Consider the following 27,365-nt stretch of genomic DNA (forward strand, 5'->3'; position numbering starts at 1 on the left):
CCTCGGCAGTGATTTAATTTTAGGGTTTTTGGAGGTAAAAGAGGAGGGATCAAAACATACAGGGCACGAGCATCAATCCCTTTGGGCTCAGCAGAGACTCTGGAGACCACGTGTCTGTTGTACCTGCTCACCTTTGTATTATATTTACTTTTGGGGTATTGTGGATGGGGGGTGCTGCTTGGGATGTGTTTCTCCTGCTCTCAGTGAGATCAGAACTTCTAATTTTATTGCCTGAAGCGTCAAGCTTTATGTGTGGGATCACACAACAGATGTGGGGTCGCTCTCCTTCTGCCACTTGCAGCAAAGCAGCAAACAATAATGAAGCTTCCCCCTCAAGTCTTTAAATGAGTTTGTCTGCTGGATTGTGTCATTCTCTTTTATTATGCCCTGAAATACTCTGTAGGGACAACAACAGGTATTTACTAGAAAAGGACTTGAAGATATTAGATTTTAATGCTAGTGAACATGATGTGGATGGGAGAAAGCAGCCAAAATGCCACGATCAAAATGGTCAGGGGAGTGTGTGTGGCAGTGGTGAGGAGGACTGAAGACCAACATTGAGAATGACAGACCCAAAACATTAATCTGCAGCAATGTGGCTGTGTTCAAAAAATTAAAAGCCTTTAATGCATATATATATATATATATATATATATATATAATTTAAAACTCTGCATGTCCTTAAACCTATGTGCCCAAATTTCTGACAAGTGGTCGCCAGACACTAGGGGTTTATAAACAAGGTCCTCACAGGATAAAGAATTACTAATATAGGTAAGGCTTAGTTTGATTATAGTCTATTTTCTTTCCAGTATTAGAACAGGGATCATCCCAAAGAGCGTGCAGACAGCAGTCACAAAAATTTTGCCTGTAAACACTGAGTAGAAGCCAGAGAGCTCTTGCAGCAACCCACTGCTGTTAGTAACTACTCACTGTTAATGTAGCTTCCCTGGAAGGCTGAAAGTGTGTTAACACTAAGGAAAGGCAGTGTGAAATAATGTGCACTGACACTTCTTGTGAGCCACGTGCTCCTGTTCAGAGTTTTGGATAAACTCAAAGAAAACCTTGTGTTCCTCCAGCCTGCCAGGCAATGGGGACAGGGATGATGCTCAGCTCCTGGGCCACCTCTTCCATTGAAGAAGTGGCTGAAGCAGCTCGAACTGGCCTTCACTGGCTGCAGCTTTACATCTACAAGGACCGGGAGGTCACCGAATCCCTCGTGAGGCGTGCGGAGAGAGCAGGTTACAAAGGCATCTTCGTGACGGTGGACACGCCGTTCCTCGGCAGGCGCGTCGATGACGTGCGCAACAAGTTCCAGCTTCCTCCACACCTCAGGTAGGTGCCCACCAGTGGGATGTGAGATGGACACGTGGTGGTGCCATGGTCACCGTGAGGTCCTCTGGGGGAAATTTGTGTCTGGCACAAGGAGTTTTTTCCAGGTGCCACATGCTGCTCTGGGTGATAACACTGAGGAGCTGAGCACTATCGCTGTGGTCTGCTTTGGGTCAAAACCAAGTGTTCTTGGATGTTTGCAGGCTGTAAAAGACGCTGTGTGCCAGACAACAGGCTGCAGACTGGTGAAGTTAGACTGGGCGTTTCTTTGTACATCTATTGATATACCCCTGAATGTCTTCAAAATTCAGCTGGACACAGCCCTGTGCAACCTGCTCTGACTTTGAACTTGGGTCCAGCTGCCGGGCTGGCTGTGCTATAAATGGGGCCTGGACTAAGCGGGCACAAGTCCCTTTCAACTGATGTCATGGTCCCTTCTGATGTTATCATATGACACTGCATTGGGTCCAGGGCTGTGTTGCTACCAACCATGGGGCTCCTTTCCAAGCGACTTCAACTCTTCTTTTCCTCAAATACACAAACACATGGGTATCAGTCTTTTTAAATTCTCCATGAGGGTAATTTCCATCCCTGTGTGCGTTTTGGGACATTTTCTGTATCTCAGAAGCATTTGTAGCCTCATGATTGACTTCAGCACTAATTCTAGTTCCTCTCCACTTCAGGGCCGATGGAGAGTTTCATTTCAACAGTTACCCAGCAGTGGTGTAAAGGCACTGATTTCACTGGCCTTTTGCAAATATTAACTGGTGGACTGTAGAGCCCACCCCAGTAAACACATGCTGAAATCCTGGCACAGTGTTAGCAGCCAGTGACTGGCTGGAAGAATATTTAGTGGATGGGGTATCCAGGACTTGGATCTGCAAAATGGAGCAAAAAATCCTGTGAGAATCTTGCGGGTAGATCTCAGTAGCAACCACAGTCTGCCACAGCATCTATTAAGACTACTGTGTTTGCTCAGAGCATGCAAATGAACATCAAAATGGAAAGAAAAAATGAAGGATAGCTGAATGTATATTTAAGTGGATTAACTTTGATTTGAGTTCTGGGTGAAAGCTGGTTTTGAAGTTTATCAATGGATGTGAAGTGTTCTTCCCATGTTATGCTGTGTACACGCCGTATGTAGCAAGAAACATAATATTCAATTTGAAGGTAAGCTGAGGGTGCAATGAATCAGATTCTTCACCTCACTGGCAAACAAACTCTCCACAGCTTGGGGTGTCTGATGTACCCCATATGCCTGTATTTAAAGCTAATAGATGGTATGATGAAGGCTGACAGCACAACCTGAAATCTGCCTGTGATTTCTTTATTAAAGTACAATCTAGGAGGAAAGCACCAGAAAACAAAAAATCCCTGAGAAATCTAATGTTAAAATATGCTCAGTATAGTAATACTGCCATAGACAAAACATTATTCATACACACTGTCATTTTACCTAAAATATATATACATATAAATCTTTAAATAGCTTTTTTTTAGGGACAGTATAATTTTAAGGCCTGGGGTTAGAGTTTTTGAATGTGTGTCAAATAACCTCATGATATTTGGGGAAAGTGTTAAAGCATTTCTGAAACACTTTGACCCCAACTGACCGAATCGTAACAACATTTTGAGTAAACCGTATGAAATAATATGAAGTTGGAATAATCTTTAAGGGTTTAAATTAATCACTTTGGATTTCAGAATGACACTCGGACAGTGTTTTGTTGCATAGTTGGTGGTGAAATTCTCCTAGTGTGGGGCTCTGCTCAGTTATGTGATAACTTTTTCTTGGCTTCAGGATTTCAACAAAGTTTCAAAGCAACAACAAGGTGCCATTGTGCTCAGAAATGTATGTAAGGCAACATTCATTCAAGTGTTGATCTGCATGTCACAGGCCAAGAAAAACAACAGTTATTTATATAATCTTATCCGAGGTTCTGTTTTTCTCTGGGTACCCCACCCTCTGCAAACCAACAGCCGAAAAGCTGGATCTTGCTGAGACCCTGTTGCTTTCTCATTTTCTTCTGGGCCTGGAGCTGAACAGAAAAAACATGTGAAATGCTGCTTGTTGTAGGCATGAAATCAGCACTGAAGCTAGCCAGTTTCCATGGAAAAAAAAAAGTGTTTCCCAAAAATGTGGAATATGAGTATGAAATAGTGCAATGTGGAATGAGACAGTTTCCAAAGAACCAAGTGATCAGGCTTGTGTGGGCCATGGGTGTCCTTGGTGGTGCTGGTGTTGCTGACAGTGGCTTAGTGCTTGTGAGCACTTGGAGCTGCTTCAGCTTTCTAATACACAGGCTGAATTTCTCTTTTTCCCCCTCCTTTCCCCTTTTCCTGCTGTGTCTAGTAAGGTTGGGAACGCCTTGGTGCTGGGGCTGTCATTTATCTTTAAGTTTCTAGAACTGGTGAGATTGATTTGGTGCTAATGAGCAAATAATAGCTAATGTTTTCAGATTAATTTGATTTGTTTTCACTCTACGTCTTACAAAAAAACATACAAAAAAGACTGGATGGTGGTTTTTCTGGACAGATGAAGATTCTGAATTCTCTGCAGGGCTTCATGTAAATCCATCTAACTTGTGGAGCCTAACAAAATTTGCCTTCTTCCTGTTCCCCCCAGTAGCTGAATTCCCTGGATTTGGAAAAAAAACAAGTAACAAAATGCATTTGGTGGATTTATCCTCACAATGCTCCTGGCAGATACTGTTGTTTCTACTTTATGGTGGGGAAACTGAGGCACAAGGAGTGGCTGAGCGTGATGCCCAAAGTCACACAGGAGGTTTACAGGACAGATGCTTGAGCCTAAATTACTGCTGAGTTTTCCTCCTGATTGTAGATTTGATGCTGAACCTTTAGATTATGGACTTTATTTCTTTGGAAAGCACTAGGGCTGTTGTTTTGGGCCAGAGAAACTTGCACCAATGTCATGAAATGCTTTGCCAGCCAAAGGTTTTGGCTTGCTGAGGACTGTGATCAGACACACCTGCGATGGGCGTTTTTCAATCCTGCCATGCAACACAGCAAAGATTTAACACAGGTACATTGCACACTGGTGTTGGGGGCTGATTCATGGCTGCAATTAATCTTTCTCAGATTATTTTCCTCTGTCTCTTGTCATTTTAGGTTAAAAAACTTTTCGAGCAGCGACCTGGCGTTCTCCTCAGGGAAAGACTTTGGAGAAGATAGCGGACTGGCGGTGTATGTAGCCGAGGCGATTGATGCGAGCATCAACTGGGAGGACATCAAATGGCTTCGAGGGTTGACCTCGCTGCCCATCGTTGCCAAAGGAATCCTCAGGGGTGTGTAGCTCTGCTGCTTCCCATGGGGGAAGGAAAAGTGCTCCTGCTGGGGAAATTCATGTAAAATTGTGTAGAACTGCATTACTTTTTAACTAAGCTAAGTAGGGAGTATTTAGCCAAAAGGGAGCCAAAAACAATCAAAGGGAAAGAACCTTCTTTTCCTCATGCATGGGTTGGAACTCAGCAACTAAGACGCTCACAGAAGCAGCAGCTTAAATAACTACGTGGAGCTGTCAGTTTGGCTGTGCTGTAGAGTGTGTCTACCTCAATACTCCATAGGTTGTGACCAGAGCTGCTGGTCACAAAACTGGGCAGCTGGTCATCTGGCAGCACATCAGTTGTGTCTGAAATCAGATGCAGCCAGGAAGGCTGAACTTGCCCTGTTCGTTGTGCCTCTAACTCTGCTCCGGGGTGAACACAGCTTAAAGGCAAGCTGGATTTCTGTTCTGTCAGAAGAGCACTGAGCACACTGAGATGGTTTCACTAAGTACAGATTATTACTGTAATTGTGCTGATAATTTTGGCTTGGAGAAAATCATTTGGCGAAGTGATTTTGTAGTGATGAGCTCTGGGACACAGTAGAGAAAATAAGCCAAGCGACCAAAGTGGCTGCTAATCCAAACTGGTGAAATGTTCTACTCCAACATTTCAAATGATTTTTCTGGTCTTTTGATTAAAGGTCAAACTTTTTTCTGTGTTGAGATGAGGTTTGTTAGGATGAAGCCCTAAGGTGGCTTTGCGTTAGCTGGCAATACTTTTTAGTGATGCCAACATTTCCCTCATCAGGGGTGCCAATAGGCTCCCAGTTATAGAAGAGTTTATCTTGTGGTATGGTTTTGTTTGTTTTTTCTCTAGCTGATGACGCTAAAGAAGCTGTGAAGATTGGGTTAAATGGTATCTTGGTGTCAAATCACGGAGCACGGCAGCTCGATGGGGTCCCTGCCACTGTAAGTACTGCTGCCAATATGCCCCAGAAGCCTCTGGTTTTCTCTGCCTTTTGGCTTGTTTCCTTTCTCTGAACACATGACAGCCGGAGGAAGAACCTGGAAGTATGTGTTATTTGCCTTAACCCACGAGCAGTAACCTCTCTCCACTTCTCTATGTCACATCATGCTCTGAATTAGCCTCCCCTTGATCAGATAAAACAAAAAGCCATGGGAGGGTTTACACGTGACTGTTTCTTCAAGCTACCTGGGCACCCTGTCCTTGGCTGCAGCACCCTGCATGGAAATCCAGAAGAGCAATTTGCGATAGTCTATTATTGTCAGTTAAAGTTTTAGAAATTGGAAAGTTTAAGCATTTTTTTCCAGTCTCCTCTTTAATTTCTCCTTTCTCATCGTTTTATTGAAAAACCCATTTTACCACTTGCAGTTCATGGACGGTTGTACTGAAGGTTTTTTTTCCCTTTTAATATTCTTCAGAGACTTTTTAAAAACTACAGTGTTACAGAACAGCTAAAGGCAGAATGAAACTCTCCCTTTTTCTCCTTTCAAACATTTTCACCTTTGGAAAAGGTACAGAGTGGTTAAATTACAGTTTTTGCCTTTTTCCTTTTCCTTGTCGTGCTGCCCTGTGCCTTTTTCCAAAGGTGAAAAGGGATTTGAGAAGTTCCCAACCGGCAAAAAAGAAACAAGGAAAGGAAAATGAAAAAGTATGTGTTCAGGTTGAAGGGAAACCCCCAAAATTCCAGTCATCACTCATCCTTCTTCATTTGGTATGGGAAAGCTGCACAAGTAAAAAGGGAAGGAAAAGGAGGAGAATCAAAGCTCAGTTGTGACTGTTTCAGGATTCCTAATGTGTCATTGATGAAAAATCTCCTGTTTTCCATGATTTTTTTCTGAAGGGTGAAGGAGACAGCAAAGCCCTTTGTCGCTGTGGGGTGTTTTGCATGTCAAGTCTTATCTACTTGGTTCTTCACCAGCCAAGCATTGAGGAGGCAAACACCAGCAGAAAAGATTTTCTAAATGGTTAATGAAGCTGAGGTGTTGTCCTGTGAGATGCTCTTGCCTGTCTCCAGTTGCTCCTGGGGAGGGGAAGGAAAAAGACCCCCTGATGTCACAACTTCTTCAGCTCCAAAAGAGAGACTGAGATTTATTCTTTTTCAAGCTTGAAATGCTGTTGGAGAGTTGGTAACTACTCAGTTCTAGATACCTTAAGGATAACTAAATTTTCAGAGTGTGGTGTGAGTGCCTAATACTTCTGAAATGAGTTTTTTCTTCGACTTCTGTTGTCTTGTTACCTTTTGAGAATGTATTCCCCAGTTTCACTGAGAGTATTTGAAAATCTTGGGCAAGTCTGTGTGTGAGGTAATCCAGCGGGGAGAACGCATGAGGATATTAAAACCATCGTTTTTGAGAAATTAGAAAGCTCAAGAATTATGAACTAATTTTTTTTGCCAACTGCAGTAGAACAGAAATTAAACTTGCAAACTACTTGTTATGACTTATTCCTTTGTAACACCACAGCGCAGAGAAGGCGCTATTAAAGCTGGTGTGTTCACTGGGTTTCATCATGCAAAGAACTATTTTTCATGATGTAAATATCTGCAGTGGGTCATGCTAAATGTTTCTGGTTTAGAAACATAATGATTTGCTTTAATTCCATGGGTTTTCAAAACGTGAACTGAACCCAAGCTGGTTAGTATCTCTTGTGTGTTATACATTGAGGAAATCTATGTTTTAATTATGGTTTGCATCATACTTTAGTTATTATAGCACTTTAGTGTTGGTGCAGTTTGTCAGGATATAGAAAGTGGTCTTTGTATATGGAAAAAGATCCAAAATATGTTTGGCAAGAGAGCAAAACCAAAGGGAGGGGAAAAAAAAATCACAGCAAGTGCCAAACTTCAAGAAAATTTTAATCCAAATCTAAAAACAAACGGCACTTTCAAGATTTTTTTTTTTCCCCATCTCTTAGTCATTTTTTTATCCATTAGAAAGGAAATGAATTACATCCGTATTTGAGATACATGACTTTGTGTGCCTTTTGTCTTACTACCGCAGTTTCCAGTCTTTTCCAGTCTCCTTAGTATTTGGCTTCTTTTTTTTCTTTCTTGTTTTTTTCATGAATAGGAACTGTTTAGGCATTGTAGAAATGGTTGCCCTGTAATTAATGCTTGAGGCTTGAATTCATGAGACTCATCTCTTCATTGGGACATTGTGAACATGTCACTTAACTCCCTGGTCACTTGTAACTTGAACAGTACAAATCCTTTTCGCCCTTATCTTTGTCACTGGTGTAGGGGATAAGTAGAGCTTGGTGAAAGTAACGTACATGCTAATTTTTTCTTATATGAAGAAGTTTCCTATACAATGATTCCTGTGATCAAGATGCATTTTAGAAAGGAAAAATATATGAAAATGTTTCAGCCGACTCTAAATTCCTTGGGCCACATCTTCTTCTTACTCCATGTCTATAGGTACAATGCCTGCCTCTGAATTCTAGCTGGCCCTTAGTATATATAAATGAGTAATAAATTTAAACAAGAAGGTGATTTTAAAAGTGATTTGACAGTGATTTGATTTCATCCCCAAACTAGTGAACAAAGGATGTTTGGGGGTTAAGATGATGAAAAGGCCTCCTCTGTGCTCATTGTTTCTTATATTCTTCAGAGGTATCCAATCCTGGTTTGTGTCAGATACATAACATGGGATCAGATGGCCATTTGGTGTGACCCTGCTGATTCTCATTCCATTTATGTGACTCTCCAAATAAATTCGACCTTTGTATATATCTGCTAACATGCTAAGTCACCACTGTTTTTCAATACAAAGCTGTGTTATTTGTGTATACAGTCAGGCATGCAATTGCTCATTAGCTTCTTTAAAGCCTGCATCCTGTACGGAAGAATTCATTCAAAAAAAAAGAAATACGGTTACAAAAGCGGATGAGCTGTATTCCTGGTTTAATTCTTTTAGATTGATGTCCTGCCTGAAATCGTCGAGGCCGTGGAGGGGAAGGTGGAGGTGTTCCTAGATGGGGGTGTAAGAAAAGGCACAGATGTTCTCAAAGCGTTAGCTCTTGGTGCCAAAGCTGTATTCATCGGAAGACCTCTCATCTGGGGCTTGGTTTATCAAGTAAGTTAGAAAAAGCTCAAATTTGTGTTTTTAGATACCTAGACTGGCTGTTGAGGCTTAGCGTATGCATGTGTATGTGTGTACACAGCGCGTGTGTGATGGTGTCTGTGTGTATCCAGACAATCTAATCCAAAATTTGTTATGTCAAGTACTCAGGAGTTAACGGTTGCGCCTTGAACTTGATTGGCATATGTATACCCATCTGTATTATATGTGCACACGTAATAGTACATATTCTCTCCTAATCTCCCAGGGTGAAGAAGGAGCAAAAGAAGTTCTCCAGATGCTGAAGGAAGAGTTTCGCCTGGCAATGGCACTGACAGGTCAGACATCAATATTTCCTTCTCACCAATAACCACCTGTCTCACAGCTCCTCACAGATTTCATCTGCCCAGGGCAGGATGCTGTAGTAACCTACAGAACGGAGATGGATATGTTTGCGATTTAAAACAATTAGGCTATGGAGAGATGGGAAAAGGACTTATTATCCCTGTCTTGTGGATGGGGAGCTGAGCAGACTAAGTGGAAACAAATGAGAAAGTTTTTCAGAAGGAGAGCAATAAATCCATAGAAAAGTTGTGCCAAATCATCGCTCACTAAGGGTGGATTTAATCTGATAGAATGTATATTTCTATGAGATAGAAAAAGAAAAAGCTTTCAACTGATACGTAACTTCTCCTTCAGGATGCCGGAGAGTAGAAGAAATTGGCAGGACACTGATACGAAGACATCAAGCGTTATTTTCCAAGATTTAGGTCTGAAGACTATCGCCTTGCGTGTCACCTGTTGTACAGAAAATGTGCTACTGGACAAAAAAACAACTGCGTTTGCTCTTTAGGCCTCATCCTGCAACCCTGACTGAGAAGGGGTGGTCTGTAAGAGATCACTTGTTAAAAAAGTACTTAAAGCAAGTTTTATAGGTGTTTCCATATTCTCCCAGGCTTAAGGAAAGCTGCTATAGTGAGAGTTGTGATTAGAGCTGGGCCTTTATACAGGACCAATGTAGAAACTTCAATGTGTTTTACAACAAGTGAACTTACATGCCTGGAAGTAACTATAAACAGAAACATTTTGATAGCAAGTAGCTATCAAAATGCAGAAATTTAAAATGTAAAAGATACTTCTTGCTTGCTGTTTAGAGAAACTACATTGTACATCATAGAGATTAAATCTTTCTTATGAACATAGTGTCATTTACCTAGTGACTATGTGCTGTTCCTTTACAGGCACTTGGGCTTGTAGCACGTAAGCTGTAGGAGCAAAAAAAGGACTCTTAGTTGTGAAAAACTGAAACAGCAAAGCAAAATTGGGGAAGCTCTGCAGTGTGACACAAATCGCTTTGCAATCAGACAACCGTTATATCAGGTATAGGTCAGATCCTTGGCTGGTGTAAATCCTTGTAGCCCTATTGCCTTCACCAAACTGTGCTGACTGCTCTCAGCTGGAGCCCCAGGTCACATATTTCACCTGGATTCATTTGCTGATGGTGACAAGTGAAGGCTGGTCCTACCTGGAAGAGTTTGTAGGATTTGCAGCCATGTGCTGAAGAGAAACTTGAATAACTGAGGTAATAACACCCTTCAGAGAGAGAAATCTTAGTGTTATTCACTTTATGACAAGGGTACAGAGACATACAGAATCTGTTCCTGGATTCTCTGAGCAATCCAAATACCTACTGAATTCATTTTGCAAATGTAAAGAATGAAGGAATAGCTTCATACTGCACAGTGGCCCTTCCCAAAGCGAGCAGGCATAGGAGGTGAGGCTCCACTAATTTCATCTTGGGTAAAACTATAAGGGTGGCTCTTACCTGTTTCACTTCTGTTGCAATTATCGCAATGGTACTGGGAGCAGGTGGGAGGCCATTGCAGAAAGGTTCTTGTTCTGAAAATCTAGTGTTCACTTTTAAGGAGGATTTTTTTTTTTTAAAAAAAGCTTTGATTTCACTGTTTCACTGTCACTAATGTCACTGGCTCCACCGTTTGCTTCCCATCAGTGTCAGAAGGACTCGTGTGTTCTGACTCTCCTGTTTTGCCCTGTTTGAAATAAACCTTATTAAGCTTTAGAGGCAGCTTTGTAATAAAATGATGGAATATTACAGTGTGAACTAAAGCTGAGGCTGGAACTCAAAATGGGGAGAAAACCCAAAAGGCCACATGCTTGCCCTTCAGTTGTAAAATTTGTACTCTTATTTACTGCAGAGTGTAGTGTGTTGTGTGAGGGTTGCGTAGCAACAAAATAAAGTTTATCTGTGTAAGGAAATATGTTTCTCAGAGCATAGAGAAGCATAATTTCTGCTGTTTACTGCACTTATCATATCTGTTGCAATGTGGACTGTGTCAGATGTCAATTACAGACTAACTTCAGAAAGACTGTTTATTTTAGATAATATAAATGTTACTTAAAAGACAGGGGCATAATATCTTATGTTTACATGTTTAAGATCTATTTCTAAAGTTTAGAAGATGCAGTTTCCTGTCTTTGCCCCAGCCAGATTCAAGGAAAGTTCTGTAACTCTGTGGTCCAGGATAAATTCTGATGGTGAGGAAACCAGTTTCGTTACTTGTGCGTAATTAACTATTTCTGGTTCCTCTGGGATAATGGGTTTACATTGTTTTTTCCTGCTTGTTATCTGAGAATTGTCTGACTGCCTTCCAGTTCAACCCTAATAAGAACAGATATGCATTAAAAACTGAAATTAGAGCCAAATACTGAAACAGTGAGAGAGTGTTAACAGAATCAAAATTAATTTGCTTGGTAGACTTGTGTTTTTAAATATTCCACAGTGAACAGAATTTTCCTTGATTTTGAGACAACAAAGCACAACTGCTTTTGGAAATGATTGAAAAAAGGTAGGAATTCTCTTCAGTTTTGGTTAGAAAGCACAAAGCCCTCTACCATTTAAAAAGCTGAACAATGCCCAGGCTAAGAAAAAATATCTAACAGTTGCTTCACCTGGAGAAGCTGAGAAGAAAACATATTGCACATAGCAGGTGGTGGTGGTAGATCCTTCTGTAGCTTGTGAGAGTTTCTGAGGAGAATATAATGATAGAAAAAAAAAATAGATCTTTGTGAGATATGTTAGGTAGAAAAATACAATATTTGTCTCTAAAGTGAACTCAGCAAACTCTTCTGAACAGTCACAGTCCTCAGATGAAGAAATACAAGTAGGGGGGAAGAGAAGGTGTATTTTGTGTTTATGATGCTTTAGTATATCTGTATGTCAAATAGACACAGTGTCTTGATGGTTTTAATTGTGAAATTATTTTCTGGCTTTACCTTGGCTCCACATTAAGCTGTAGATACCAAGAAAAAATGTCTACATAGATAAAAAAAAAAAATCTAGTAAGGGATGAACAGCGAGTGATATTTATGCACCCAAAAAGACAGTGTCCCACAAAGTTGTCTCTTTTGCCCCAGTCGGCCCACAGAGGATTAAAGCTACTGATAAGAATATGAAGAGGATCCTCCACAGAGGATGTGTAGAAACCATGTGGGATATTTGGAGAGGCTTCAGCCCTTCTTTGGAATCTTAGCAGCTGGACTCAAGACACCCATTTCTGCCAGAAGTTCTAAAGAAGACAGTCTGTTTCAAAGTTATGAGGTCATTGGAAGAGCCTGTGACTTTGTCCGGACATCTGATAGAGCACATCAAGGCTTGGACATGCAGGGAGAAGGGCCCTCCTAAGAAAAAACAATATGCGTCTGCAAAAGACCACCTTGAGCTGCAACACCGGGGTGGTTTGTGCCCAGGGGACAGGTTTGGCTGCGTTGGGAACATATTTGCCATAAGAGCTTGGCAGTTTAATACAGCAGAGGTGCAGGGCTGCAGGCACGGCTGTCTGGTGAGTAGAAGATGGCAGAAGTCAGCTGAGGGTTGTGAGGACGCCTGACTTTTCAGATAAAAAGTGGAGGAAGAAGTTAGTGTAGTTTTGGGACAGATTTTACTCTCTTGCTTAGACTGTTAGTTCTTTGAAGCAGAGACCTGCTGCTTTTTGAATGCTTGGAGCCTGTGTGCAGGGTGGGGAATCCAGTAAGTAAATAATAGGAGTCATAATTCAGTGCACTAAAGCTGAAGAGCTGTGAAAGACGTGATCTGTTTTCTTGTGACCTCCACCTCTTGCTGTGACTCTGGGACACGTTATTGTGTTTTATTTTTATTAGTGGCCAAGTCAAACAAATAACTCTGGAACTGGTAAGAGCTCCACCTTCATCCCCAATTTTTCAGGTTAAGCGTAAAACTTGTCTGTCTTATGGGGAATTTCTGAACATAAATAAACAGACACTTAGAGTAACTCGCTTTGATAAATGGGCAATGTAGGTCAGGGCCTGCTGGATATGCAGGCGACTCAAAGATGAAGCAAAGCTGGGGAAGTAGGCAGGAATGGCTCTGCTTTTCTTGGCTTCTCAAATGGTTTTCAGGCTGAAATCAAATACTTGAGAGCACGAGGAAAGCTGGCTTCTGAAATCATGATTTTTGCACTGAACCTCACTGTAAGGATATCTCTTATAAAGCGACTCTTGATGTGGAAATTTGGCTCCAAACCACACTCAGGGCCATTATAAATAACCACTTCATCACAGGACACACAGAAGTTGGCTTCCTTGAACACTCCTAGAAAGCAAGTCTAACCTTATTGAGCCATAACCTCAGCTAGTGTAAATCAGAGAAGCTCCACTGACTTCATCAGTTTATACTGATTTACACCAGCTGTGACTGTGGCCCACAATACAGCAAGACATGGCAGCTTTTAAACTCTGTCACTGAGTGTTGAACAAAACTGTTTTTAGAACAAGATTGGCAATCCCAAATTTAGATACTGATGAGGCACAGCACTGTAATTGTTTCACGATGCCTATGTGCTCCATTTTGTTTTCATTTTGCCTTGCTTCTGTTTTTCTTATCTCTTGCCAAACAGAGGGAGAGTACCACATATGTTACATTCATAACAGAGATTTTTGCTGCTGTTTTGCTGCTTTGAGAACACGTCCTCCAGATGCAAAATGCTTTTGTGCTGTAGTTCAGCTTCTTCAAAGGCGTAGGTATGCTGGTGATGCACCAATACAAGAATGCCCGTGAGGGCCAGCCCTGTGTTTCTCCAGGCTCTGGAGCTCTGGATGGGGCACCCAGAAGCTGAACTTCAAAGATCTGATTCCATCTTTGGGCTTCCCAGCTCCTACGCCACCATATCAGAGGGGCTGAATTAATTGTGTCCAGAAATACCCCAAGAGCATCAAGACATGCATCACAATCTTGCAGGGTGCTCATGTAGTTCACCATACTGAGTAATCAGCTGCACTGGTGGCACCTTTATGGTATGGAAGGCTGGTAGACACATACAGATGGTTCGTTCAGGCAAGGGGAAGGCATTCATATAACTATTAGACTGACAGTGATTAATATTGATTGTTATTTTATGACAACAGCAGCTGCAAGTTCCAGTCAAGGTCAAGACAGCGTTGTGTGCTACAAAGATGCTTTTCTGCAAGCAGCAATCTCTACCCAACAGAGCCTGAAATGTAAATTGAAAGGCAGAGAAGTCTCTTTTATAAAATGGGAATAGATATAAACTGATTTCCACAGCTAAGTGGAATTCCTGCTATGCCGCCTTAGTTATAAATCATGCTGTTTTCCCTGAGGCAGATAACCCTGAGGTGGACATCACATATCACAAATACCCAACCACCACGGGAAAGGTCCACAGATGAACTACAGAACAGAGGAAAAGCTGGGCCACAGAAGAACTTTAATACTGTGTAATTTTCCTGCAGAAGGTGGGACTGCACAACTGGGACTGAATATTATGCTCTGCCAGTTTGCCAAGCAAAATCTGATTGTGGTGGCTTTGTGATACAGGAATGGCAGGCCTCTTATTTCTTCCTGGTTATCTATAATTCCGTATCGTAACGTGATCTTACATGGGCTCTCCCCAAGCCCCTCAATTTATTAACCCCTTTAATTCTGTATACTGTGTTTTATTGGATTTTGCTATTAGGAGGGCTGAAAATAGTCGATTTAAACCACTTAGTTGTCATTAAAAGAGTTCTTGCAGACCAGGAACTCCTGGTTAGGCTCATTTCATGTGAGATTTGTCTAATTGTCAAGAATGGCCACAAAGACTTCAAAGGAAGGTGCAAGGATTCTACAATAAAGCAACATGGCATTAATTTAGCCCTACAAATAGGGTATGTATTGTACACATTTCTATTGGGTGTGGTTAGCAAATAAGTTCAGTGTGCATTGTTACTGGGCCCAGAAATCCAGTGTGGATTTGAGATAAACAATTGTCATAACAGGTGAGACCTGAATGCTGATCAGAAGTGGGAATCTGAACAGCAGGATCATCTCATGTACCTACACTTTCACTAGCCTGGTATGTTGAAGAATGTAGGTGGGGTCTCTATTGTAATTTTAATACAAACTGTCACTGACTCCGGAGTTACTCATCTGCAGCCTTCCCATCGGCTGGTTAAAAAAATACTGAATTTGGTATAAGCAAATTCCCTTTCATGAGCTTATGTCTCTACCCAGAAAAATAGAAAAGTGAAAAAAGTGCCCTTCATACAAGAAACTCCACTGGCCAGCTCTTTGAAAGAGTTACAGAGAAATTTGTATTAGGAAAAAAGAACTTGGTCATAGTCTTAGGAAAGCAAAACAACAGTATATGCAAATAAAGAATAAGAGCTGGCAATAATCCACCTCATTTCCTTACTGCCTGCTGGTGAGTTTGTTCCACGGCTTCTAATCCACGGTTGCGGGTCTGGAGGTGCCAGCATCTGTCTCCGCTTTGTTGTGGTGTTGCATCTCGTCGTATCCTGCACATCGCTGCTGTGTCTGCACCAGCCTTTGCTGTGAAAGTCCTTGGTTTTGATTTCCCAGGGAAGCTGGAATAAGAGAGATGCCTGAGACCTTTGGGCAGAGCCTTTGCCGTTTGGAAATACTTTGAAATGAGGTGTGGACAGGTGTGGATGTTGGTGAAGAGCTTTTGGGCAGAAGGTAAGAACTCCTTTTCAATTTTTTCAAGAGTCCCCTACCCCAAATTAAAGTGGGAGTCTAGTTATAGTGGTTTTCCAGATGGCGTAAGGGGACCTGCTTAGGTGGGAGTTTGGCACAAGCCATAGGTAGCTTGTGGGGTTTCAGCAGCACTTTATGTTGGTAGAGAAAGCACCAAGGGCCTCCTCAAGGCAGAGGAACCCAGTTCCTGGGCCACACGCCACTTATAGCCATGGTATATACGTTAAAAAGGAAGCTTGCAAATACCTTAAAGTACTGTTGCCTACATCGTGTTACTTGGTTAGTAGTGTTGTCCTGGGGCCAGGGAGGTTAGGGCTTGCTGTTCCAGAGCTCCTGCTCCAAGGGTCATGTGTTTGAGTAAATAAAGAAGCCCCCCCCCATTATCACATTCTTTCCACTTCATCTGTTTAGATGCTGATATGATCTTTGTCTAAAACACTTAGGGCCAAACTGTGTCCGAGCACAACTCTGTTGCAATCTGTGGAGTTGTGCTGATCTATGTCGGCTGCAAATCTGAACATACAGGCTCAGCTCTCCCTGCCCTCCCAGAAGGTACCAAAGTTTTCATTGGCTTCACTGGAAGTTTTGTGTGCGTCCCATCAGGCCCATAGTATTTCAATTTGTGGGACTTGCAGCTGTTACGTGAGGTGTGTGATTGTCACCGTTATCAGGAATTTTGGGACAAAAACTGGAGGGAAAGCAGCAAGTTCCGCACCAAGGCCGAGATGATTCTCCTGAGTTTGGGCAAGGCTCGTACAATTACCTGCTCAATGCTGCTGGTATTTCCCAGGCAAGGTTATCCCGTTACAGATACTGAACTTCAGACTGTCTCGTGTGAGTGGAAAAACGAACAGCCCTGGTGCATGACATACACGCTTTAATGTACAAATAAACAAGTACCTTATGACTTCTGTACTTCACTCATCACGTTATCTGTCCATAAACTATACCATTCCCCAATTCAGTCTCCCAGCCTTTGTTTTTTTATGTGCTCACTGTTAACCTGGAAGGCTGCCACAGCCATACAGCAGGCCTGAAAGATCTCTCTGGTAGTTCTAGCCCCAGCTTATTTTATGGTTATTCGGTGGTGCCAGAGAAACTTGGAAGACGTTGTGGTGCATCATTAAGAGTGTCTTCTCGTGTTAGTCTATGGATAGTCACTCGCAAGCAATTATACGTATGTTTGTAACTGCTGCATAACAGGCTACAAAACCACACAGGACCTAAATAATTTGCTGGCATGCTAATGAACAGTAAACCCAGACAGTCCAACCATCTGCATGCTCTGCTTTTTATCAGTTTCAAGTGTGTTGGGTTTGGGCGAATGTGTGTGTGTGTCCCAACATAAAAATATACTTTTGATCTATCACACAAAGGCCCTTTAACATAAAGATTAAAGTAAAAGGAAGTATTCCTTTTGATTCTCAGTCCTTTTTCCATTATTGCTCTGATATGGATGGCAGTTGTATTGTCAGTTATTATGGAAGATGTAGAGTGCATTCAAAGAACAAGGAGCTGCAGAGTACGTCCAGCCCAGAAGCTTGTTTATTAATTTCTGTGTTTGGAAATCATCAGTACTATATGATGAGCAAAGATGTTGGCTGCAATGTAAAGCAGCTCTAAGCCAACACTGTGCACTGCTGCAATGGTCTCTAGAGCTGTGATTGCAGCACAGTCATGGAGAAAGTTTCCATTCTGACTGAATCTTCCCTACAATGCACTGGATAATTTCCCTTGCAGGATTTTTATTGCCTCTATCAGAAGCTTTTTGGTTATCAATACAGAATAAGTAGTATGTATATTACTATATATACTAACACACGGGAACCCAGGAGAGAATACCCAGAGCTTTGTGGCTTTTTATGGTTAGAAAAATGCAGTGACTGACTGTTTTCCAAGAAGTTTGAAATCTTTTGGAAAGCAAAGTATTTGTGTGTCATATAACATGATGCATCAAAGTAAAGGTGTCTTTGCGCGGGAGACAGCCCTATTAAATAATATTCCGTATTACATCATATTCATTTCTCCTTTTTCAGTCTTACCTTCCTCCGCTATTGAGAAAATGGCTAAGGAGAAATTCCTCAAAGTTTCTCTTTCCTTTTCTACTTGGCATTGGTGTACACTCCCTTCCCCACCACCTCATTGGCTCTGCGAAGGTGTTGCTATGATTAATTTCTTTTATTCCTTGTTTTTGTTTGTAGTGCTGGCAAGAGACCATCCTGTGATGCAGCATCATCATGGTAAATACCAGAAGAACTCATCTAAATATTAGTATATTCAGTGAAGTGTGTCAACTAATTACTGTTCGCTTATTGCCCCAACAAGATGCTTATAAGCAGCACAATAGTATGTAAACAGCTGATAAAAAACAGGGTTGTCAACCTAGTAAGAACTTTGGATTTTTGGATGTAGTGTAATTTGCTGCAAGAAAAGAGTCAGCATGAAACCTTATGGGGAATCTAGTGTCAAAAGCAGCAGTTCCCGATACATTATTTTCTGTTCAGGGATAAAAATCTTCCAAATCAAGTGATCCCAAGTCAATTCCAGTAGGTGATTTAAATGTGTGAAACAAAACTTTGCAAGTGTGTCTGGCTAAGGGGCTGCCCTTTGATCTTACGTGTGCAAATATATCCCAGACATGGGCATGCACAAAGTGGTTACTTGCATGTGGAAGCAGAGGAGCCATGCTAAGGTATGTATCTAACATCTGCCTTGTAATTATTCCTCCCGTGATCATGACTTTTTGGAATTTATGTATGTTTGTAGCTGAGTGGTTCTAAAGAATAAAGCCCTAGTGAATGTGCAGCTCCCTGGGCTTGTAAGTTTTATTGTTCTTGAGGCACATGAGCTAAAGGCTGCCTGAGGTCCTCACTGAACCTGCTGGTGAACTTGGGTCTGATTTCATGGCGCTGAAGCCTGACTTTGGCCTGTGAGTGGCAGCCATGCAGGACCTAATGCCTTTGCAGCCTTTGCGTCAGTGAAAATATACAGAAAAGTGTACATAGCCGATTATCAAGATGATTGAAAGAGAAGTTGACCTTGGTTTGGAGGAACTAGTGAGCTGATTTTGGGGTTCTCTCACCTCAAAATAAGACATAAAGTATCCAGTGGCTGGAAGCGGAAGGTATTAAAAACAGTGTGGGGGTTTTGTCATTTTGCTGGGTTTTTTTGTTTGTTTGGGTTTGGTTTTTTTTTTAGCAGCATGGTATACTGGTGTTGGAATGTTCCCAAGGGATGTGGTAAATTGTCCTTTGTAGTACTGAAACAAAAAAATTGCTGTTTTTTGTGAAGATACTGCTCTATTTTGGCCACAAAATATTGGAGACTTGTTAGGTGAAATGTTCTGGCTTTTTAATGGTGAAAGTCAAGCTAGATGATTACAACAGCCCTGAGCCTTACTAAGCCTATTACTTTCCTTTTGATGTCTTGGGGGCTTGCTTTTTTATACTTCGTGGTTGAACCTATCTGAATTTGGCAAGATAGGAGAGTTTGCATGATTCATTTGTGTGACCCAAGCTATGAAGAGGTGCACCTGTCCCTTGATCCTGAATGGTGCTGAGCCTATTTATTAAAACTTGCTTATCACTGTGGGCATTTAGGATTTTTTAAGCCTCTAAAATCCAGTGGTGGGGCTTAAGGTCCCTGTCTGTGTCTGTCAATGCAGCTCCTTTGGCTGGATTGGTCACTTGCTTAATTAGACTCATTAAGGCTCTGGTCTGTCATCTTGTTTCTCTGACATCTCTGCTTTTGACTTTGATAGTGTGGATATGTCAGATGCCTCGCTGTCTTGCTGACCCACTGTAGGTTTGAGAGCATAATTCCAGGCTTTGTGAGAAAGGAACATTTGTAAAGTAGCGGCCTCTCACTAATCTGCAAAGGGAAGGCACGTATGACAGGCAGTGGGGATTCCATTTTTCAGGATCCAGAGTTTAAGGCAGGCTTAAAGGAGTCTTATTAAAAGTGTTTTCCAGTGTATGTGGCTCCTCCTGACAGCACCCAGGTGGTTAAGAAACCAGCATTAAGAATAAAAGCTGTTTCTCTTTTCTGCACAACAAATGGTTCAAGTGTCTGGTATTTGATTCAGAAAGGAAACCTGCAGCAGTCATGTCCCCTGAAATAAACCAACCAACATTTTGAGCTGCCAACACTTCTGTCTATTACGTCAAGTCATCTCAAAGTTTAAAGCATAGCAAAGTAATATATATATTTTTTTTCAGTAATCCCAGGGTAAATATTAGGTAGACAGCATTTCTGCTTTGCGCATTAAAAACCCGACTGAATTTGAAAAGCCTGCAAGTGCACTTTGGGGATTTCGGAAAGTGTCGTTTGGCCATGAGCTAAGACCAGAAGCTGCCATTTTGCAGATGGGGCAGGAGGGAAAGGCGTTTGGCCTCATTCATAACTTCACAGCTACTGCAAATATCAGCTGATGAATATTTATGTTATGACTGGCAAAGGCCCGAAAGGCAAACGGAGGGGGGGAAGAGCAGAGGGGGAAGCTTAAGTTAGGAAAATGGTTGTCTGAACTCTGTGGGATTTCTTTACCAACACTTTCCATGCTTGAACAGTAGCTGCTGAATGAAATCATTATGCGCTGAGCCCCTGCGCAGGAAAACAAAGTTTGTCAAGACTCTGTTCGTTAGCACCTCGTACTTTGTTTGAACCTTGGACGTTTGCTGGGCCATGTAAAGGGAAACTTTCTTTCCTCCAAATCAAACGTGCTATAGAGCTAGCCAGTTTTCTTTTGTTCAGCCGTCGCTGTGGTGGCACTGATTGTAAAGCAGGGTCTCATCGTTAGGAAAATAAAGGCCCCAACAGGAATGTGAAGTGCTACAGGGTGGTGGAGGTGCTGCTGCAAGGCAGACTGAGTTAGCAGGTCTGGAAAAGGTTATATTAGAGGTGTCGTTATTGAACAGAGCTGTAGCGCTTGGCTGTGCTCAGCTGTGTTGGTATCTGTAGGTTCATCCCCTCTGCTAGGACACACTTTGAAACCAGACCTCTGTGCTGCAAGTTGCTGCACAGCTGTTGATAAACAGGAGATGAGGGGAAATGCAAATTGAATTATTTGGGCACAGAGCTGTGGGGGGAGAGAACTAAAAGCCAGCTATGCTTTCCTCTGTGCACAAATCCTCAGCACAAACAGTGTTACATTTAACTGCTGCAGGCAATACATGTTTGGTTAAAATTGAAGTTATGTTGTTTTTTGCAAGGCAGTGGTTCCCCAATAATTCCTGTGTGTATCCGCAGTCTTGGGTGTTACTGGTTTAGTTTGCATTGCACTTGAATTTCAAGGAAGCAAAAGAGGTGAGGGTCCTTCCTCTATATAAAATAATTACAAAGCAACGTATTTCTCCATATTTGCATTATCTCAAATCACTCATTGAGAGTGTGGGGGAAAAAAACCCAACTGTCTTTCTTCTGCCTTGCTGTAAATTAAGAGCAAGGAGCGACTTTCAATCAAGTTTCACCAATGTGACTTCACTGTTGGGATGAATCTAAACCCAGGAAGGAAAGTGGCTGAAATAACTGCTGGAAGTGAGCTGGGGCTTACCAAAGTGATGGGGGTCAGGCTGAGCCTTCTTCAGAGGACCACAGGGACAGACGGAGCGTTTTGGGACTTCGTGAAATGCAAACGCCTTCAAAACCAGGCAGAAGAAAACTGAGGCGCTCAGAATCAGTCGGTCGCTCCAGAAGAATCATTCCCCAAGAGGTCTGCAAAATGTACCAGGCTCTGCTTTAGAGGAGCAGGGAAAAGCCTGGATTTTGCTCGTTGTGCTTCTCCAGAGAAATCCTTAAACTCAGCACTAACTTGTCCGTTGTTTCTGTGGGAGGCGGATTTTCTTAGGCTGCTTATTCACGGTACCTTAATCCCTTTAAAAGGAGGAAAAACCTCAGGAAACGCGCGTGTGTAAGAAAGCGCAGGGGCCTCGCGAAACGCGCGCGCAAAGCTCTTCTTCCCCTTCCCGCCCTTTGGGGAGACGTCCCTCTGTCCCTCTCACAGAAACCAGCAGATGGTGCTGCAATACATCAAGTAGTTATATCCCCGGACGGGGGAAAACTTGGGACAGCTGCACCAGGGGCTGCCCCGGAGGTAAAATACTGGGCATTTTAAATGCACAAAATGCAGGGCAGCCGTGAACGCCCCGGCGCTCCCCTCACGGTGACGGGTTTGCTCGGTTTGGCGGGAGCCCCTCAGGGAGGGCGGCCATGTCTCCCTCCCTCCCCAGAGCTTTTGATAGTGCCACATTTATGCCCACAGTTTGGAGCGGTGGTGCTTGGGGCATAGGGAAAAGCCTCGTTTTCCTCAAAAAATTCAAAATTACCTCAAAAAAATCAAAATTACCTCAAAAAACCCAAGAAACAACGGTGAATTTGTGCTCAGCACAGCAGCTCTGTTGCCAGTTCCCTTCCGGAACCTTCCAGCGCTTTCCCTGTCAGGGCACTGGGGGCTACTCAACTTCTACCTCCACCTCCCTACAAATAGTGAAAATAATGAGGAAAACTCCCCAAAAAAAGGGCAGCAGAGGAGCAGGGAGATTTTGGAGCAAGGCGCAGCAGCACAGATGATGCAGCGTGAGCAAGCGGGGTGTGTGTGTGTGCAAGGAGGACTCTGCGCAACATGGCGGTGGAACTCAGAACAGGCTGTGGGTGCCCTGTGTTGTTCTTCCCTCCTCTGTGAGGAAAAAAATACAAAGAGGTACTCAAAATGTTTGCTGCTTATTTGTGAGGCTGTCCCCACCTGTCAGCCTTCACCTGGTGCCCTGTAATCAAGGATGTGCCATGAGAAAGGGCTGAGGAGCTGCTAACCAGGCAGCATCGGCGAGGGAAGGAGAAATACACTCAGGGAGGGACCCAACAATGTCGTGCAGCTGTTTTTGTTATACGACCAAGCTGTAAAGTTGAAAAATGATTTGAAAAGCAAGGGGATGTGCCGGGATTACTGATGTGTCTTGCTTATGGGTGCTTGGGACATTCTGTGTAAATGGAACCTTTTTTCCCCCCATTTTGTTTTGGATGGCTGTGGAAAGGAAGAACAACTGCACCAGAATGAGCTGAGGACAGGGGCAAAACCTGACTTTTCAATGCTGTAATTCAAAACATGGAGGTTACTTCAATGTGGAGACTGCATGTGAGAAGACCCTCAGCTTTGTTTCTTTTTTTTAAAAAAAAAAGAAAATCAACCAGGACAAGAAGTGTAACTTGTGCATGATTTACCAGACAGGAGGAGAATGTCTGGCCCACCAGTTTTACCCAGCGGTTTGTACACTGGTGCTCTGCAGGCTTGGAACCACCTGCATCGCCTTTGCAAGTAAGTAGCAACACGCAACTTTTTTTCTGCGGATTATCTGATAATTGTGAGTCAGGGGGGTGTGTGGTGGTTTCTGGGCTTTTTTGGTCTGCTTGTGAGCGGGTTTTGGAAGGTGATTAGTTTATTTCCAACCAAAAGCACCTGGGAAAACCCACCCCCTAAGAGGAGTTATCCATCTGAGCAAGGGAAAAGTGATGGAAAGACAATCAGTTTGTTTTGTGACTAACACAATATGTGACTCAAAATGTTAAGCAAGAGTGCTGATGTGATAGACTCTTCCCCACAACTTGAATTCAGTGTGAGAGATGTCAGGTTGAAAAGCGAAGTAATATTATTTGTGGTTTAATTTAGCAGACAGAAGGTGGATTTCATGCAAAGAAAAGGAAAATTGGTGCTGGTGGCTGTGAGGTGGTTTTTTTGCCCTTTTCTGATGTGTCTGGCCGTGTCTCCAAGAGGTTTGAGGAGCTTTGAAACAGACTTGAAAAGATGGTTCCTTGCAGAAACTCCTCACGTGCAAGGCCTGGAGAAGTTGAGCTCTGTGCAAAGGGCAAATAATTTGTTTAACTTGGCATTTTTTGTATTTCAGAATGTGGCTTTAGGGTGAGTCTGGCTGACAATAATTATTCCATGAAAGTTGGACAGTTATGGGAAATTCAGTAAGTCTTCTATAGTAGAAAAATGAAGTTTATTGTGATTTTTTTTTTTTTTTTAAAAAAAAGGGACTTGGGCTTTTTTTACCTTTGTGTTGAAATCATATAAAAAAATCATACAAGTCATAAAAAAAAAATCCCCATACAAACAAAAAACCCAAACCAAACAAAAAGTTACTACAATGACTTAGTTTTTGATGCATTTTTTTCTCCGGGAAATATAAATATAAATCATTCTTAGGCTACTAGGGGAATCTTCTCTTCCAGTTCTGCACATGAGCAAAGTCTTGATTAAGCTGACTTGTTCTGTTAGGTTATTCAGCGAATGGTATTTCTCCCAGACAGCAATTACCTGCTGTGGTTTGCCTGGTACTGCTGAGGCAGGGGCTGATTGCTGCTCAGCTATGGTGTTACCAATTGGAAAAGGATATGCAATGAGAAAAGAAAATGCATTATTACTGTTATTAAAGGCTTGAGTCCATGTTCTCGTTCAAGAGTGGTTTCCCTTGTTCCGGTCTATACCGGAACATCTTGCTGAAACATTATTAGTAATTTTATTGGTGGGATTGTCTGCGTGCACTCTATTTCTCTCCCTTGTGTGCGATGATGCGCTAATTTGTGTAATGCTCCTGATATAAAAAAGCATAGCTGTTGTAAATACTTTCTGCAATATGTAAGGCTTTTCAAACTTAAATGTTGCAAACATTGGCTTAAAAGAGGCAAGAAATTCAAACTTTAAAAGGATGTGAATTATAGAAATTGTCCCTTCTTCTTGTTACACTCTTCCCTTGCTTACCTCTTCCTCCCTTCAAACCATGCATTTATGGTTTTGGCCTCTGAGCTTGAGCACAGAATCGTTTCGTTTCTTCAGGTAGCAGATAGGAAGATGGAAAGCAGAAGGAAAGCTTTAGGTAGATAAACATTGATATTTTTTGTTCTGGAAACCACACGCTGCCGTGTGGCAGCACGTTGCAGAAAGTACCTTCAAAGGGTGTTGGCGAGGTGGCCCTGCCTGTGGGAGAGGTGCCATGAGGCTGAGCTCCTTAGTTTGGGGCTTAAAGGGATTGTGGTCTGACTCAAGACAAACCAAAACAGTGTTTTTTTAATGAAGAATCATTTCCCAAAAGATGTTGTACTGTGTTTTGCAGTAGGGTGGCAAATACTGCTTTGCTCTCAATGTGCTGTGGATGGCAAACAATTTGTTGCCTAATAAGCCAGAACTTCATTTGTAAGAAATGTCTTTTGTTTGGCTTTAAGAAAACTCGATTTCTTATGGAGAGGTCTTGTGAGACTTATAAGAATGTGGATGAACTTTTGCAAAGGTAGTTATGGTAAGTGGGAGATCAGGCTTCTCAAACCTTGGCAGATTCGCCCATAACTTTGTGCAATCTGTTAAAAAATATCTATTATTTTATTTCTGACTTTAAGGAAACTGAATTTTATGCTTTGCTATGGGTTGTGAGATGCACAGTTGTTATCCATGAAATTGGACAAAAGCAAAGGACGTGGATCTGCTTTGGAAAGGACTTTGGTTTTCTTCCTGAAGTCTGTGAACTTCAGCAGATCGCAATATGCCTCCCATCCAGGAAAGTGTTGTGTGGCTTGAGGTTTTATTATAGGCGTTTTCTACAGCTCTACTCAGGGTAGATTCACGCTTAAATGGCAGCCCAGCAAGGCAAAAGCCAGGTGTTTAGGATGTGGCATTGGTGACTCAGTAGGTGGTACACTTCCTTCTCCATCAACACTAAACAAGTGCCCTTGTGTGGTAACAGGGATGGGTTATGTCTTGGCCGACACGGAAAAAAAAAGCCACAAGGTCACTGCTAAGCCTTTGAGACTTACACACTGAGAAATTAGCCTCAGGATCACTTCAAGTGAAAGAAAATGACAGTCCTTTAAAAATTAAAGCTGTAAGTGTAGTATTGCAATAGCAGCAAGAAGCCCCAGCTGATGTCAGGGTCCTGTTGTGCTATTTGCTGCTGATTTGGGGACTGATTTCCCTGCCAGAGGGATAAGGGAAGGACAGATATAGTTCATTTGTGACATTGCTGGGCTTTGTGTGTCTGGGAAGTCAGAGCTGGGTTTAATTTTATATCTAAGCTGCACCTTTGAGCAGAAAAGGGTTGGTCTCGGTGGTGCTGCCATAGAAAACCCCCTGGTGCTCCAGAGCTCAGACCCTGTAGAGAGGCACAGGAGAGGTCCCTTCAGCTCCCAGAGGTCTCCCTGCAGATGCAGGAATAAAACTGTATATCCCCCAGTTTTGAACCTCCGTGAAACCTGCCGGGTTTCCCAAATGACAAAAGCATTCATGAGACTTGTTCTGCTTTGAAAAAAAAAAAAAATTAGAAAGCCCATATTGGTGCAGTAAAAATGTTTTTTCACCTTAAAGATTGTTGTTTCAAAGGATATTTTCTTAGTGACTGTAAAAGGAACCAGAAATCCTGCATTATTTCTCCTCCTCTCCCTCATCCAGGTCCTTTCTGTGCCTAGAATTTTGTTCAGTGTGAGAAAAAGCTCCCTGGGTAAACTGTGAGATGTTTGAAGGGAGAGCATTTAGGTGGAGTTTGCCACCTGGCATGAGCATGGCTAGATGGCTGCTGAAGTGGCATATCCATTGCAGATGCCACAGTTTGGAGCGTTCTTTTCCAAACTCTGCTTTAAGGGACAGAGATTCTTAGAGATCTTAGAGACTTTAATTCTAAAATTGAGAGAATGATACTTCTGCAGTAAGCACATCAGGTATAGAAAAATACAGGGACACCTCACTTCTCTGTGCATGTTCCCACAGACAGTAAGATACAACTTTGTTTCTCTGTGGCTACAACTGGACCTAGAACATGCAAACAGCAGAATTTGGAGTCCTGACAAAGTGAAAAACTTTCCTGACCTCAGTTCTCATTTAAAATCTGCTTTATTATAGCCTCAGGAACAAAAAAACACTTTATCATGAAAAAAAACTCTGATTCTGCAGCACAGTTTTACAGCAAATGACACTTTCTTTATCTCCAGAGTTATGATTTATGTAGGCTCTTAGTCTTGTTAGAAGGATCACAGCACACATTTTCAGTGCGTGTCAAGATTACAGTAGGTATTTTTCTTCTTCCTGTGGAAATGGCATCTATTTTTTTTTACTACATTAAATCATTACATGGGATTATGTAGTGTTACATTAAGCAGTTTCAGGAGAAGGTTTATGTCTTTCTAAATGCTTTCATGGCCTTCTGGTGTTTCAGAGGAAGCCTGTATGTCCTAAATGTTTGTGTTATCAAAGGAACTTGGATCTTTAACCTCTGAAGGGACCTTTGAAAACCCTATTAATTGCCTGTCTGTGCTTAAACAATTTTGAAAAGCCAATCCTCAATTTCTCTTTGCCTGATTGACATTTGTCCATAGGAACATAAAGAAATACCTGGGCTGATATTATTCTCTTCTTTCTCTGAGTTAGACATCATCCCGACTTTCTTGAAATTGCCCACAGAGAAATCTTTGCTGATAAATAAACCTTCTAGCTTTCCCCCTGTATTTTCCAAACAAAATAAACTGCAGTGATTGTACAGCTTGAAAATATTTATGAAAATTTATGAAATATTTTTCTCCTGCTTTTAGACAGCCAGATAAGAAGCAATAGTATCAGTGAAACATTGCAGGCAAGTATTGTGTAGTTTGCTTTTAAGAAAG

General features: G+C 42.1%; 1 protein-coding gene across 1 annotated transcript in view; it reads left to right on the forward strand.

Annotated features, from left to right (window-relative positions):
• HAO1 (hydroxyacid oxidase 1) overlaps nucleotides 1–27,365 on the forward strand; it is a 354,431-nt gene that overhangs the window by 12,437 nt on the left and 314,629 nt on the right. The window contains exons 3-8 of the mRNA XM_065059911.1: nucleotides 1,080–1,335; nucleotides 4,462–4,637; nucleotides 5,493–5,584; nucleotides 8,555–8,713; nucleotides 8,967–9,036; nucleotides 9,398–23,037. Coding sequence (XP_064915983.1) covers nucleotides 1,080–1,335; nucleotides 4,462–4,637; nucleotides 5,493–5,584; nucleotides 8,555–8,713; nucleotides 8,967–9,036; nucleotides 9,398–9,468 — 824 coding nt within the window. The 3' untranslated portion in view covers nucleotides 9,469–23,037. The remainder of the gene's footprint in view (nucleotides 1–1,079; nucleotides 1,336–4,461; nucleotides 4,638–5,492; nucleotides 5,585–8,554; nucleotides 8,714–8,966; nucleotides 9,037–9,397; nucleotides 23,038–27,365) is intronic.

The sequence above is a fragment of the Columba livia genome, chromosome 3, assembly GCF_036013475.1.
Source record: "Columba livia isolate bColLiv1 breed racing homer chromosome 3, bColLiv1.pat.W.v2, whole genome shotgun sequence".
Taxonomy (NCBI): domain Eukaryota; kingdom Metazoa; phylum Chordata; class Aves; order Columbiformes; family Columbidae; genus Columba; species Columba livia.